General features: G+C 41.4%; 1 protein-coding gene across 1 annotated transcript in view; it reads right to left on the reverse strand.

Moving 5' to 3' along the window:
• The window catches only part of PPA2 (pyrophosphatase (inorganic) 2), a 36,846-nt gene extending 22,255 nt beyond the window's left edge, over window positions 1-14,591 (reverse strand). Inside the window, exons 1-6 of the mRNA XM_019470554.1 lie at window positions 14,500-14,591; window positions 14,325-14,422; window positions 13,226-13,290; window positions 11,464-11,508; window positions 2,650-2,703; window positions 32-151 (exon numbers count right to left, since the gene is read on the reverse strand). Of these exons, the coding sequence (XP_019326099.1) occupies window positions 32-151; window positions 2,650-2,703; window positions 11,464-11,508; window positions 13,226-13,290; window positions 14,325-14,422; window positions 14,500-14,591 (474 nt within the window). The remainder of the gene's footprint in view (window positions 1-31; window positions 152-2,649; window positions 2,704-11,463; window positions 11,509-13,225; window positions 13,291-14,324; window positions 14,423-14,499) is intronic.
• Window positions 14,592-14,997: the final 406 nt, after the last annotated feature.

Below are 14,997 nucleotides of genomic sequence, written 5' to 3' on the forward strand. Positions count from 1 at the left end.
AAAACTTTCACCATTATAACAAAAATGTTACCTGTGGGAGGGCACCATAATTCCATATATAACCCTTGTGAGGAAAGATATTTGCCACATATCGAAGCTTGCCTTTCTTTATATCTTGTTTAATGGGATTCAACGGCTCCTCAGTGGCAATCTAAGCAGATCATGAGAGAGAGAGAGAGAGAGAGAGAGAGAATGGTAAAATGGAAAGCAATTCATTCTGTACCCAACCAGTTAGAAAGCTCCATTTGGGAGCATGTGCTTGTGGTTTGAGAAGTATTAAAAGTACGATGGCCTCACTCTAAATCTCAAGGGTCATGTTCTAAAAGCAGTTTATTAAGGTTTTAAATAACGTTGTGAAGTATGCAAGAAAAAAATTGAATGTAGAAGAGAAAGTCATAAATTTATAAGGAGACTGTCATGGTCAAACATAAATACTAAAAAGAACTTAAGTGAGAAGCTCTTGCACTTTATAGTACAAGTTCAACGGACGTACAAATGCTGGCGTAAGTTCTTCAGACAACAGGGGCTTTGACAGCAACAGGGGAAATGTTTCATCTTCTTCTCACCCCCTGTTTATTGCTCTCCTATTGCATACATCCCTTCTCTCCATCACCTCTTAGCATACAAATGCTTTTTAGTAAGGACAAGTTCTGCATAGTCACCAAATGCCAACTTCATGCAGATTTGGAACAAGTTAAGCTAGCAGTAGAAGGCAGCATTCTTATTCCCAAAGAAGCACTCACAGAAGGACTGACGTAATTAAAGCTGAACAGTTTCTTATTGTCATCATCCTCCCCAAAACCTCAAATACAAACCCACTGCTGTATAAGCTACCTACCACACATCAGCTTATTCACTGTAGCCATCCTTTTGACACTCCACACCACAACCCAATCCATGTTAGCTTGGGTCTTGCTTACAAACACTCATCTGAATGGCATCACATTTGTTACAGGCTACGAGCACACACTGGCTCAGTTGGGACATAGCTTGCATGCGTAAGCACACAGCCCTTGGTCCATATTAATTTTACAACATCCTTGTAATTTACCTAAAGGACCACCACCAAAGCCATCCCAAAAGAATTCCACCTTTTTGAACCACACCAAACTGTCAATAGGATGCACTTACTCCACAAGTAAACCCTCCCCAAGAGCTGAGATGAAGGTTCACACATTTCTGGTTTCACACTTGATTCTACCTGCTTCTGGTCATAACTTAACAGTGAAGACATCGAATATGCCACCTGGAACTTTGACAGAAGTGGAGCTCAACAATGCTTTTTCTTGATGTAAACCGGGACAAAGAGGAGTAACTGACAACAGCAGACAAAAGTCTCACAAAAAGCACCTTCAGTAAAATCAAGGGAAGAACAACAGAAATACAACAAACTGATGAGCAGGAGATCTGGCACTGGGGATGTAACAGTGGGAAACATTCATCCTAAGGCAAGGTTTAATTTCCTACAGTCTCCATTCCACATAAGGGAATCTCAGCACGGAGATGCAGACAAGACCTGGTATTAGCACCTTACCACAGTCTGAGCTGAAGGACTGCCAGGACACAATGGCAAGGCAAGATAACTGCCTTAACAATTAATGCAGGAAATTTCAAGTATATTACAAGTTATGGATTAGAGAACTACATCTGGTCTCCTCTATCAAGCAAGAAAAGCCTAAACCCACTGATTTCTGAACCTAACAGGACAACAAGCTTTTCTACCCTTGACATAATGTGCCAAGAAAAAGGGAGAGAGAGCAACCGGAGCTTTACGCAAAGCGTTCAAATAGCGTTGTCAAAGGGAAGCTCTGCAAAAGAGAACTCAACTTCCACAATAAATAATCATCTTAAAATACAAGGTAAATATCCAAGTGGTGGTAAACACAGTTCAAAAGATTTTCCAGTGTCAGGGAAAGGAGAAAACAAAATTCTGAAATAACAGGCTGGGGAGGTTCTTCAGTGTTATTTTTAATAATCAGAATAGTTAACAGCTCAACCACAAACTTCCTCAAAAGCATCCGGGAAGCATCCCTAAAATTAATACAAATGTTCAGGAAGACAGGACATATCCTGGTGAGATCTGTTGTTTCACGAACGCTACAGATGAAGCATTACTCAGCTTCTATATTGTAACTGCAGAGGAACAACCCACTATTTTAAAATATCTCCCTGCAGGAACAGATACTTTCAATCAGTGATGTCCCCAAGTATTTTTTTTTTTGTCACAAGGAAATGCTTTTTCATTTGCAACTCCATTTGTAAAGATTTGGCCTAGCACACTATACAGCGGAAATGAGAGGAATTAAATCCTCTGAGTGGAACGCTCTATGAGCAAGCAAGAGTAAGACTAAATGTTGGACAATGTCTTGCAAGCCAGTACTCTAGGATTCTGTTGCAGGTATGCTGCACTCTGCAGTCAGAGGGCTGTCAAGAAGCAGTGCTCACCTGTGGAAGGGAAACAAAATTAGAACCTCAACACTTTTTATAATCGCAAGGAAAGTGTCTGCACAACTTCAAATTAACTTTTTAACGGAGAAAATTTTACGTGTAAAGAGTAATCCACACTGATTAAACTCTGACTATTGGAAGCCACTGCATTGTCATAACTTTCATAAATACCTGTATAATCAAGGTATTTTTCTTAATTACCTCCATTTTTGCATTCGTCCAACGAGGCACTTCTACAATCATATTAAACAGGACCTAAAACAAAAACCAATGACAGAACTGAAAATAAAATCCACTTGGCCATTAGTATTTTACAATAAGACAAATTCTCTCCTCTGTGTTCAGCTGCAACATATATCACATCTCTGTTCCAGCTGCTTTTACGTTAAGTGCAATTTGTTTAGTTCCGCACAACGATATTCAGCCTCCTTGGTTCATCCTTTTCCCAGCCCACTCCTTTGAGAATATGAACAAGTAGTGAAAATCCACATGATGTTTTTTATTCCCGTATCAATACTACTCTTCAGAAAATGTTCAGAAAGTCCACGGAACGTTTTGCCACAAGGCAGTGGTTCAGTCTATTAGTCAAAGAGGATTTGACGTTTCTATAAGACAGAGTTAGCTTCCCTCAAGCACTGGAAAGGACAATGTTTTGGTTTTTTCCCCCTGAGGATTTATTTCTTCAGGCCCTCCTCTTTTGCTTCATTCATTTTTTTTAAAAAAACCATGCAAATGCAACAACTACTGACATTTCTGATTCTCAGTCAAATCTGGTTGAAGTGAGACAAAATGAATCCAAAAGTGATGGCAGAGGAAGGACATGGACACAGACACCTCGTGTTTCCGTTAGCCTTCTTCCTAATAGAAACAAAGTGACAGTTGTTTTAAGAAAGGGGGTGTGGGGGGAATAAACCTAAAACATGTAAACTTTCATGCTTTCAGAAGAAAAATAAGCAATCTACGCCATTCTTACTGAGGAGGTTAAAGTGACATTTTCCAAAGAGAAAAACTCTGTGTAACTGCCCTAAGGTTTCTTCTTCTGAAGCTGTCAGAGGTAAGCGCTACCAAGGAGTAAAGTAGTAATCAAAACAGGTAACTAGACCAAACCACCCAACAATGTCTACAACCTATTTTGTCCTGGATTACTAAAATAACCCCAGAAATATCACATTGCCTGGGACATCTCTTCATAGCCAAAGAAAACGTACATTGGTATTAAAAATCACAACAGTTCAGGAAGGACAAAATATGTTTTTGCAGAAATTTGTAGGAAAAAAAAATAAAGTTAAACCAACTGAAGACTTGCACTGACTCTTTAACTACACTGCAATTAAAGCTCCAGCAGACTCCTAAATATTTGTATTTTTGCTCCCTGTACCCTGCAGCTGCAACAAAGAAATACCATTACCAGGGTCAATGCCACAGTCTGATTAAAGTAATTCCAATGGTTCTATGATCTTCTCCTCCCAAACAAACCTGGAATGTGGAAAGCAAGAAAGCAAAGGAAAATCCCAACTGTCACGCAGCGTTCCTCCCATGAGATCACAAGCTATGCACAATCCTGACAGTAAATTTAAATTAAATTTGCCATCCATAAGTACTGTGCCCATACTGCAATCAGTGGCATGTTGGATGGAGTCACTTTTCCCGATCAGGTCATAACCAAATGAAACAAGAAAAAAAGAAAAAACAAAAAAAAAGGAGAAAGGTGATTCAGATTAGTTTCATAAAGTACACCTTACGTATATAAGAATGGTTGAAACAGGGAAGCGATCAGAAAGAAAGCTCAAAGATGTCAACACTGAGGAAGCAGACAGAACAAAGCAACATACGTGCAGCAGCAGGTAAGGGAAGGGTTGAAAGAGAGCCAAATAAACTCTGCACATCCATCTGGGAAACACTTGGAAAAAAGCAATGCACAGCATGAAAGCCAGTGCTGACAAGAAACTCTTAAGGAACTGCCAAGCAGGTCAAAGAATTGTTCTGACTGGTAGCTACAGGCAGAAAACTTACAAACTACTCCTGGAATTATACACAATGTCTTCCCCTCCACCACAATCCTGTATTTTTGTTGTTTAGATGCCACTGTACATTTTCCTGACCATGTCTAATACAATGGCTTTGGTAGCCTGTAAATCTTGGTTTTGAGCTTTAATTGGTCAAGAGTTATTCCAGGTCTTCACCAAAACAGCTCTCAGGGCTGGACAATAACTGGACTGAAATGAATACAATGATGCTCTCAAAAACAAAAAATCACTTGCATTTAACTCAGCTCTAAGACCAGGCCTTCATAATTTGTGGTATCAGTCAAATGTGAATTGTCAAGATCTTAAATGTGACAGCCTGACAGATTAATTTGTATGCAAAAAAATCCCCGAAAGTACTCCCTCTAATGCTAAGCTGCCACAAGCATTTACAAGAGATTAATAACTTCATGCAGTGCTTACATTTAAAAATAAAAAGTTTTATTTATAGGGCAATCACATTTTCACAGTGATGAGACAGGATTCACTGGTGTGGAAAGGAGAGCGCATACTAGATAGTTTGACAGTTAGAACTATACTCCTCTGGTTTTTTAGGGTTTTTTCCCTCCTCTTTCCTATCTTGTTTCCCTCCTTGCCTAAATATCACCCAGGAATTTTTCCATCACGCTTATTTTCCCAGACCAAGCACCTATTCCTTCTGACCACTTGAATGTTCTCCCCCATCCCTTGCTGCAAAACAGTCCCTGCTTCAGCTGCAAACAGAAATGCAAGTGTCAGACACCACCTGTCTTCACAGATTACCATCTGCATATGCCATTCAGTGGTTAGTTTTGGGTGGTGAATGCATCTGGTAATTGATATTTTTATCTTTATTTTAAATCAGTAAAACAAAAAATTCTACCTCATCAAACCCCCAAGTGAGTACTTCTATCCCCACAAGCAATGGTGAGATTGTTTCAGCAGCCCATTTGACACACCTTCCAGTGACAGGAAAAGATCTCTCATGAAATGAAAACTGCTTTGGAAAGTTTACCATTTAACTGCCTTAGTATGACAGCAGTCAACTGGTCTGCCTATGAGATCGCTGCTTGCTGCAGTCCGGATTTAATCCAACTCTGCAAGCGCCTAATGTAGAAGGGACTCCACTTCATGACAGCATACTGTACAACAGGCCAGATGGAGTAGTTCCTACAGGCTAGCCTCATGCCAAGTCTGCTGGTTGACGTTTTCTTCAGAAGGACAGCCTCCTGGAGCATGCAAAAAAAGAGGAAACAGTTTCCTACATTCAGAAAAAGGGACAGAACCCATCTGCTAGGGGAAGTGACCCGACAGAGCACAGAGGGACTTTCAACCCAGAGTATTACGTAGCTTGTTTGACTTTGGGTTAATCTGAACACAAGACAGACATTTGTACTTATGCTCTATTATACCTTAAAGACGTGATGGGGGGGGGGGGGGGGGGGGGGGGGGGGGGGGGGGGGGGGGGGGGGGGGGGGGGGGGGGGGGGGGGGGGGGGGGGGGGGGGGGGGGGGGGGGGGGGGGGGGGGGGGGGGGGGGGGGGGGGGGGGGGGGGGGGGGGGGGGGGGGGGGGGGGGGGGGGGGGGGGGGGGGGGGGGGGTGTCCATTTGCTCAACACGGTGTCCATTTGCTCAACACAGAGAAGTCAAAAGTGCATTTCCTAGTTCCTAAAACTGAATATGAAAATCAGCAGAAAATGACATCAGAAGGAACAACCAGTATGTCTAAATGATATCCTTTATTTCCTAAGAACTACATGCTAAGTACATTACATGGGAACTCACGTAGGATGTAAATAAGTGTTTGCTTTATTGGGGTGTTTTCTTTAACACTGCTTGGCAACTTACTGCATCCCACTTCAGTTGAACATCATTTTTAATGTATCATGATATCGTTTTTGCTGAGACAAGCAGAAATGTCTCTTTCAAACAGAGAATGGGAACAGTTTTTGTTTTTTGAAATAAGAAAACCAGAGAAAGATAAAAAGATATACAAATATACTTCAACGTATTCATACAGCAGGTGTTGAGAAAAGCAAGGAAAATACAGACTGTTGCACCCGGGTAAACTGTGAGTCAGCGTTCTGACTAAGACTGAGGGTCAAAAATGACTGCTAGCTCCGGCTGTACAGATTCTTATAGAAGATAACTCATTTTGACCAGGGTTTGTTATTACAAACCTGAATATCACAGGAAGAAAAACCAAAAAATTAAGCACATTTCTGATGCTATTTTTACAACCTGCCTTTCTGGACTCCCATACACCGTTCTCAGAAACAATTCTTCCTTACCTAACTTTCCCTTTCTTGTTCAACTATTTCCTTTCCCAGTCTTCCCAAGCTCCTTAGCTGGTGCATTTGGGGGGAGGGTTTTGAACAGGTATGATTTTGCCCAAGGGTTGCAACACTTAATGCTCAACTCTGAGGGTTCAGCTAATTTGAAGCAGACGTGGACAACCTATGCAGAGCGAGGAAAGTGACAAAACAAGAGAGATAAAGAGAGGAACAGAAACTTAGTATAATTTCATAAAATGACAAACATCACCACTTTTTAAGGCCTGCTTGCCATTCACCATCACCCTTGCGTGACAGGGAGAAGAGATACGCTAAAGCTTACAATTACTTTAGTCGTTTTTATACTAGAGTTCTCAAAAAAAAAAAATCTGAAAGCATCAGAGGCAGCATTTGGGGGCTACTGACCCTTCCTCACTGAGAAGCTCTGAGCTCACAAGACAGAAGAAAAAGCAGCTATCATTTCCATTTCCTTTCTGTCTGCTCATTTGCAATCTTGCAGGGATTCTCATCAACCATCAACTGAACACGGCAGCATGCACCTGAAGACTAAGGAGAATGAAAAAGATGAGCTGCAGTCCAGCAGCAGTGTGAACAAAGGATGATGTTTAAAAGGAAAAAAGAAAAAAAAAAAGGGAAAAAAAGGAGAAGGAAAATAAGGACACTCATGAAATACAACCAGAAATAAATGGAGAGGGGCTTCCTTATAAAATGAGTACCCATGTTATAAGCATTCCCAATGTAACACTTGCTACAAGGTATTTGCCAATGAAAACAACAAACCAGATACCAGCAATATCTGGAGACCAAATATACTGTATCTAAATGAGAATTCAATGGAACTTTCCCAATATAAATTAACGTGCCACATAGCAAAAAAGGAATGCAGTGCCCACCATAAATGCAAAGTGCCTGCAGCCTCTTCATAGTGTACTTCCCCCATGTTATAGTGAAAAGGGAATCACGAACACTATGTAAGTTTTTACCCACAGGTATCCCAAAAGTGGTGTCGGACATACTCTCTGATAAACTAGTTACTGGACACATTTCACCTGCAAAACTACGACATGAATGAAAATGAAACACTGACTTTCTCAGGTTTAAGGAACCATTTATTTGAAGTTAAGCTTGATCAAATCACTGATGCAACTTTCTCAGTAAATCAACTCTACTCCAGTAGATTTTAACTGGACCGCTGAGTGAAGATTACTTCTATTCTCAGTATTTGTTAATCTACAAGAACACCAAGCAAGGCTTACAGCTATTGGACACATCCATAGAAAAAGGCTGGGCAAGTTCAAGCATCAGGATGAGAGCTTCACTGATAATTTAGAATTTGGAACACACAAATCCCTAAACACACATAATGGACACACTATAGCCCAGGCTACGTATACCAAAAAAATGTCTAATGTGACCAAAGAAGGTTACAGAGGCTGTAGTTAAGACAGAATACAAAGTCAGTACAAAGTGCACACCTGTACTGCACGGGAAATGATGACAGCTTTTCCTTTCTTATGAAACATAATGACTTTATCATAAGACAACTCTGACACCAGTTTTGAACACTGTTCCAAGCATGAGGTCCTCTATCAGATCACTTATTCAGACTGCATGACCACTCTGATGACCCCTTATATCTCACCTGGCTAGTTAATTTATCAGAAGTTTTTGCCTGACAGAAGGAATTCAACTGAAGTCCACAAGGGCGCTCCAGCACTGTGCAACCCACTGGATGCAACAAAACAAAAGCTGTCTTGTTTCTTTCTCTGGGTTTTTTTTTTTTTTCAAATGCTCTTGTGGGTGTCTGTAAGTTAGAGGACTATAATCTCTACATGCTTGGACAGATTCCTTACCAAGGCCAACATTTTAAATAAAAATTTGTATTCAAGAACACCTGGGTCCTCTGAATGAGATGGCATGTGAATACTTTACCAAAAACATACAATGACAAGTAGATTAGAAACCCTTTCACTACAGCAGGGAAGCAACATGTCACATTTGTCTTGAAAAGAAAACAGTGACCTCTTCAGACCTTCTTCCTGCTAGACATGGAAGACCATATTCAACAATCAGCCTCTGACAGTTTAGACTGTAACCACAGTGGGAACACCCACTCTTCCAGAGAGAGATGTGAAACTTTTTATACCTTTCACAGAGATTTACTTGGGCAGGAGCGAGTTCCAAGTGCTTCCAATGCTTAAGACAAAGCAAAGGTTCAGATTGTAAGCTGATAATAATTTTGAGACTGAAGCTGAATATGATTTCTTCCAGCACAGTTTCTCCCTCAAAATAACTTTTCTCTAGTCTTCAAACAGCCAAAACACATCTGTGAAAGCAGAAAGATCAGTTGTCAACAGTGACTGCAAAGCTAAATTTAATTGAGATTTGGGAAGGTCTAAAATGTTGCAAGAAATGTCTCCACTACTGAGAACAGTTCATACCAGAAACACCACAGCGTTTCCCTTAGAACTACAAGCTGAGACTGCAAAACAGCTGACAGACTTGTACGATGTGCATTCCCCTATCCCACGAACATTGAAAGCTGAAACTCCTCGATTTTCAGACCTGCTTTTCTGGCATCAGGAACACCAAGAACAATTTCAAGTAGATTAGGCAGACTGAAGAGACTCATGCAGAATTATTGTCATTTTCCACAGCTAAACTGCCATCTGATGAACCCCAGTTCAGCATAATTTAACACACTCTTAAGAGGGCTTGCCCTTGTGGAGAGTAACAAATAACTGCCACCCTAAAAGCACAAGTTTTAAAGATGCCAAGGTGTTTCCAGGGCAAGAGGAACTACAACTTTTGAATTCTGGCCAAATTCAGTGCAAGGATCGACTGAACACCAGGTTATCAATAGTAGTCTTTGCATCCCTAGATAAGAGTAAAGAGTACAGTGCTTCAAAGGTCTTTAGAAATCAGTACATGGCATTAAATTCCTCATTGTCCCTTCATTCCCTGATTAAGCTATGTTTTCCCTAAATACAGCACACAGGGATGCATTTCTCACCAGGCCAAGGTGAGGAGAGCTGCTGAAGGGCCCAGTGTAAGAAGAAACCGCTTTCCTGAACACAAAGATCCCTCTGTTTTCTCTCTTCTCCCCAACTCCCAAAGATGATGAAAAAGGGTTTTCTAAATGATTTGCATTCTCCCATTTCACCATCTAAGTAAAGACCAAGCATGGTCTATACGGAAGCCTATAGCCTGCACGTTTGTTTGCTTACTCGCATCAGAAGCCCGCAACGACTGGAATGTACATTTGCCTTTGCTTATTTTCCATAGTTCTATTAAACCACAGTCCAGAGCTCTCATAGGAGGAGTTATGTGAAGCAGCTCTGGAGTCTACACTGGCCCAGAAAGCAAGAGCTACTCAGCCTCATTGGCGTTTTTTCCCTCCCACTCCATAGGCTGCTCCAGAGATCAGAAAAAAAGTACTAGAAACGTGGTTTGCAACAAGCTATCATGGTTCCCACTACACAGACAAATGCAGTTTTGAACAGTTTTAGACACTGCATAAAACAGGCTTTGCATCTTCACAACTGGCAAGCATTGTCACAGTATTCATAAGCAGGTAAGAAACAGAATACTTGACCTCCAGCAAGAGCAGTAATTAAGAATTCACGTTGCAAGACAATGATTTTTGAGAAAGACTACTGGCACGTGCTCTTTCTCCTCAACAATTCATGTTTCAGGCATGATTCTACATCTACTAAATAGTACTTAAATGGGCATCAAGCAACAGGAAGTCTAAAAAGCGTTACCTAGGCATTGTAGCTTGAATGAATCACAGGGCAAAGGGAGAGGAAATACATGGTACAGGATTGTGTGGGGGCTGGTGTACAGTAGAACCACCAGTGTACCACACACTAGTTGCAAAACTATGAGAACCCAGACAGTTAGGATGGTTCTTTCACATCGCATGGGTAGTTACAGTTTTGCAATATGACTGGCCAAACAGATATTGAGAAGATAAAGACTGGGGGACACACAGACACATCATGCCCTTAAAGCATAGTTTGTTTCATTTTTTTCCTTCACTTTCTTCCACTAATTTTTAGGTACTCCTATGCCAGGAAAAGCACTGCAAAAAATGCTACATTTTTGAAAAGACACTTACAAAACCAAATCTTGTTTCACAGAAAAAGCCGCAGGTGACCTTCCATGGTTTTTTGGGCTTCTGTTAGGCTTAACTTCAGTGCTGGTTAATACTGAACTGTTAGGAGATGTGATTCTTCTCTCCTTGGGCTTCTCAGATGAGTATAGAAAACATATCCTCAGCTCTGAAAAGCAGATACTAAGTCCAACTTCTGCCCTAACATACTTCGGATTTCTGAAGTTTTATATATATACCAAAGATTACCCACAGTCAGAGCATAATGAATATTTCATTAACTGAGGTTTTTTTGCAAATGTTTCTGAACGCAATAGCAAAAAGATAACATATCTACGCTGCAATAGTCATAACGAACCTTTCAAAGAGTGGTATAAAAGTGTTTGCCTTTGAGAACATCTTGATGAATAAAAGAATGCTGACATTTCTGGCCCATTCAAAGAGAAGAATATTAAATCCCTTTAAGCTTCCTCCTCCTAAAAGACTTGCATTTGAAGATATGTCAACTATATTCAGTGAGAGCAAGTTCACTTTGCAGAATAGCAAAGCAATGTTGGAAAGGAAATAGAGGGAATAGTCAAAAAAAAAAAAAAGCTTAGCAGTACCTCACTTCCAGTAGTCTTTGACCTCTTTGCAGGAATCTCTTTATCCTATAGGGAAAGAGTGAAGTAAAGAAGTGTATAAAGAACATTAGAGAGCAATACTGTATTCACATAAATACAGACAACAGTAGTTTTCAATGCAACTGAAACATCCCTTTGTGAGCATAAAGGCCTAAACTATAACTTTTAAAAGTACTCAGTCCGGTTTCATTGTGAAATTACAACCTTCCAGATGTTAACAGAGGAAGGCAAAAATGTACAAGGACACATCCACCTTCTCCCAGCTACTAAAAAATTTAAGCAGCAATTTAGGCCTCTCCCCAATCAACCAATTAAAAACACAGAGTCATCCTTCTGTTCAGTTGAAAAAGATAAAAAACAAACCAAACAAACAAAACCAGTAAGGAAAATAAGGCTGGAGTTATTCATCATAAAATAAAGTCCACAAAGCTTAGACCAGGGGAGGGAAAGAATATAACATACAACTCCTTACATCGTCTTCTTGCAAAGAAAGCAAAATTAATGGAGACCTTCACAATGACTCCGTTTCTCGCTCCCCCCTCAGGCCCCTATGTCCTGCAGAATGCTCTTTCCTTGCTCACACACCGAACTGAAAGCCTCTCCACGTTTATCAGACATTGCTGTACTATAATTTAATGTACAGAAGAATCACAGACTATAATCCACCCCTCCAAACCTTAAACTCTAGATGCAGGGACAGCAAGGCCCCCAGGGAATGTGTGATGAAAATGCCCATTGCTTTTCCAGCAATAGCACCCATTGAACAGAACATCTTAGTAATGACTTTCTGAAAGAGACTCACCTCTTCCATTGACTAGCACACTTAGGGTCTGCTGATCAAAAAGGTTTCATGCATATTTTTAATCTCTCGTTTTAAGTAATTTAAGAGATCGGTTCATTAGTTCAGAAGTCTCAATCTGAACATGTTGCAACTGCTGACCTTTCTCACCATTCATATCGTCCATAGAGACCCAGCAACAAATCAGGAAAATGGCCAAAACCCTCCCAACCTGTTTGTGTAACAAGCATACCATAATAAGCAAACCTAAGTCTAAACTAAAGACTGGCAGTTCCCACCGGTGACACATAAAACAGGCATTTCATTATTGCTATAATGAAACTCCAGGGAGTGTGGCTAACAAGACATGAAAGTGCTCAGCTGCACCTCACGCCTTGTAATTCTCCAAAGGTGCGATTACCACTTCTCTCTTGGGCATTATTGTTGGCTTCCAATTATAATGCTCCTTTGGGGAATTAAAGAAATACATCCTAAGTTACATAAGTGTGTGTGTGCTGTACCTCTCCTACTGCAAGGAAACGTACACTTTTAATTGCAGATGTAGAAAAATGCCACTTTAAAAAGAGTAATAGTAGAAAATGAATTCAAGAGCACATAAACACATACCTTAAACACAGAGGAGAACAAGATAGAGTGAGGGTTCCCCCTGCCCTCAGTCAATTGGAGACTTAGAGACACCTAGGCTTGTCTACACAGTAATCATTATGTTTCACTGCAAGTTACTGAACTCAGCAGAGAAAATCTGGCAGAGTTATTGTGCCTGTATTACATAAGGTAATGTAATAATGTAATAGCCTGGGTTAAAATGGTCCTTTCCGGTGCTATACTTTTGTCTGTTAATTGCTTAAAAAAAAATGCTTTTAAAAACTGCATTTTTACCTGAGGAATACCAACAAAACTGTTATCATTTTGAAATTAATTGTGTTTCAAGGCATAAATACATACCTCTTTAGATCCAGCAAACAGTGGAATGTCATGAAATGGGGAAATATATTTACCATCTGCATTCTCTGAAAAACAAAACAAAAAGTAGCATTACAAATCTAAAAAGATGCCGTAAGATGTTGGTATTGCTAACTATTATGCATCACAGAAATGTGTGATATGCCACAATTATGCACCAGTTAAACTTCTTCTGAAGTTTAATTCCAAGGACTAAAAAATAACCTACGCGCAGGACAAAGAATTTGATTGTTTGACAAAGATTCATTAGAATCAAAATTATTGCTTTAGTATTCAATACCACACTTCTCTTCTGACTACCTGGCAATACAAGCTATGCAAAGATGAGAAGATCCTTTCATTCTCTTTTCTTCTCCTCCCCGGCAATACACAACCATTAATGGAGAAAAAAATACCACGGGAACCTCATTTCCATGAGTGATCAGTGAATTCGTCTGGGTTTCTAGCAATGCTGCCCTTGTGACTTCACTGTATTTCTAATAAACTGAGTTTCATGACCACAAAAAGAAAATCCCCCAACACAGTAGGCCAAAGTCTGACCAAGAGAATAAGTGAGGGATTGGATAACTGCTCAGGCCCTAGAAATGAAACACCATGCCTTGAAACCAGCAGAAATTGACATTAACTTAACAGGGGCTCAATCTGCACCTCAGCCTTGCTCCCACTGTAGAAAGGAACAAAATTCACTGGAGTGGGTGCTTAAGCTTTTCAGACTACTCAGAAACTTTTCAACATACTAAATGCCCAAGTACTGCATCAAAACAGAAACATTAACAACAATATAAGGTGCTAACACAAATCTCAAGGAGTTTCTCCTCTGCTAGCACCCCTATTCACAGTAAAGGGAAAAGCTGACAAGGCACTTCATTTAGCTTTGGACTGTACTTTGACCACCTCAGCAAAGAGGAGTACATGGCGGTTGTTTTTGCAACTCCTGGAAGCCTCCCAGATGCTCCTCCCAAATAAAACAAAGTTTACTGGTAGGCTGCTTATTCCCGCTAACTAAAATGACTTTCTCTAGATGAGCTCCTGCGCTGGCAGCCCCCTGGGGACTGAGCACAAGGGAGCCCTGGCCGGGTACTGCCGACAGGGTACACGACGCCTCCACTTCTCTCACACCAGTGGACGTCAGAATTAACTGCTTGTAAGTCAATGGACCAAAAATGTACAAAACCACTGCTAGAGAAGTGGCGTACAAATAGACAACATTGTTACTAAAATGCGTAATACTGAGACTGCACACCCCCAGCTCTCACTGTTTTGAGAAGCCTCCTGGGGTGCTGCCCATGCCCTCCCGGTGCCGCCTGCTGCCGCTGGCCCCACAGGCCCCTCGGGGCTGCAGCCCCATGTTTTGGATGCCAGCCTCCTCTCACCGTGACGTTTCTGGAGAGAGGGCTGGCCTGATCACAGGGGCCAGGCCATGCTCCCACTGGGCTGTCACACCGCAGAGGTGAGATTAGGCAAAGCTCCCACGGCCAAGGCTGTCCTCGGGGTCCCAGAGCACCCCGTGGCCTTCGTGCCCAGGCGGCCACAACAGTGCACCACAGCAGTGCTTCACCTCCGACGCCCCCAGCACCTCTTCACCCTCCAGGGGCCTTCGCGTGGCTGGGGAAGGGCACGGCTGCCAGCATCCCCTCCAAAAGCGGATCTGCCAGGATATCCGCTCGCTGTCCACACAAAACTGCCCCCCTGGAGTCGGGGAGAGGCTCAGAGGCGACACCTCAGCCAGCCCGAGGAGCCTCAGCGGGAGCGGG

The sequence above is a fragment of the Aptenodytes forsteri genome, unplaced genomic scaffold, assembly GCF_000699145.1.
Source record: "Aptenodytes forsteri isolate BGI_AS27 unplaced genomic scaffold, ASM69914v1 Scaffold93, whole genome shotgun sequence".
Lineage (NCBI taxonomy): Eukaryota > Metazoa > Chordata > Aves > Sphenisciformes > Spheniscidae > Aptenodytes > Aptenodytes forsteri.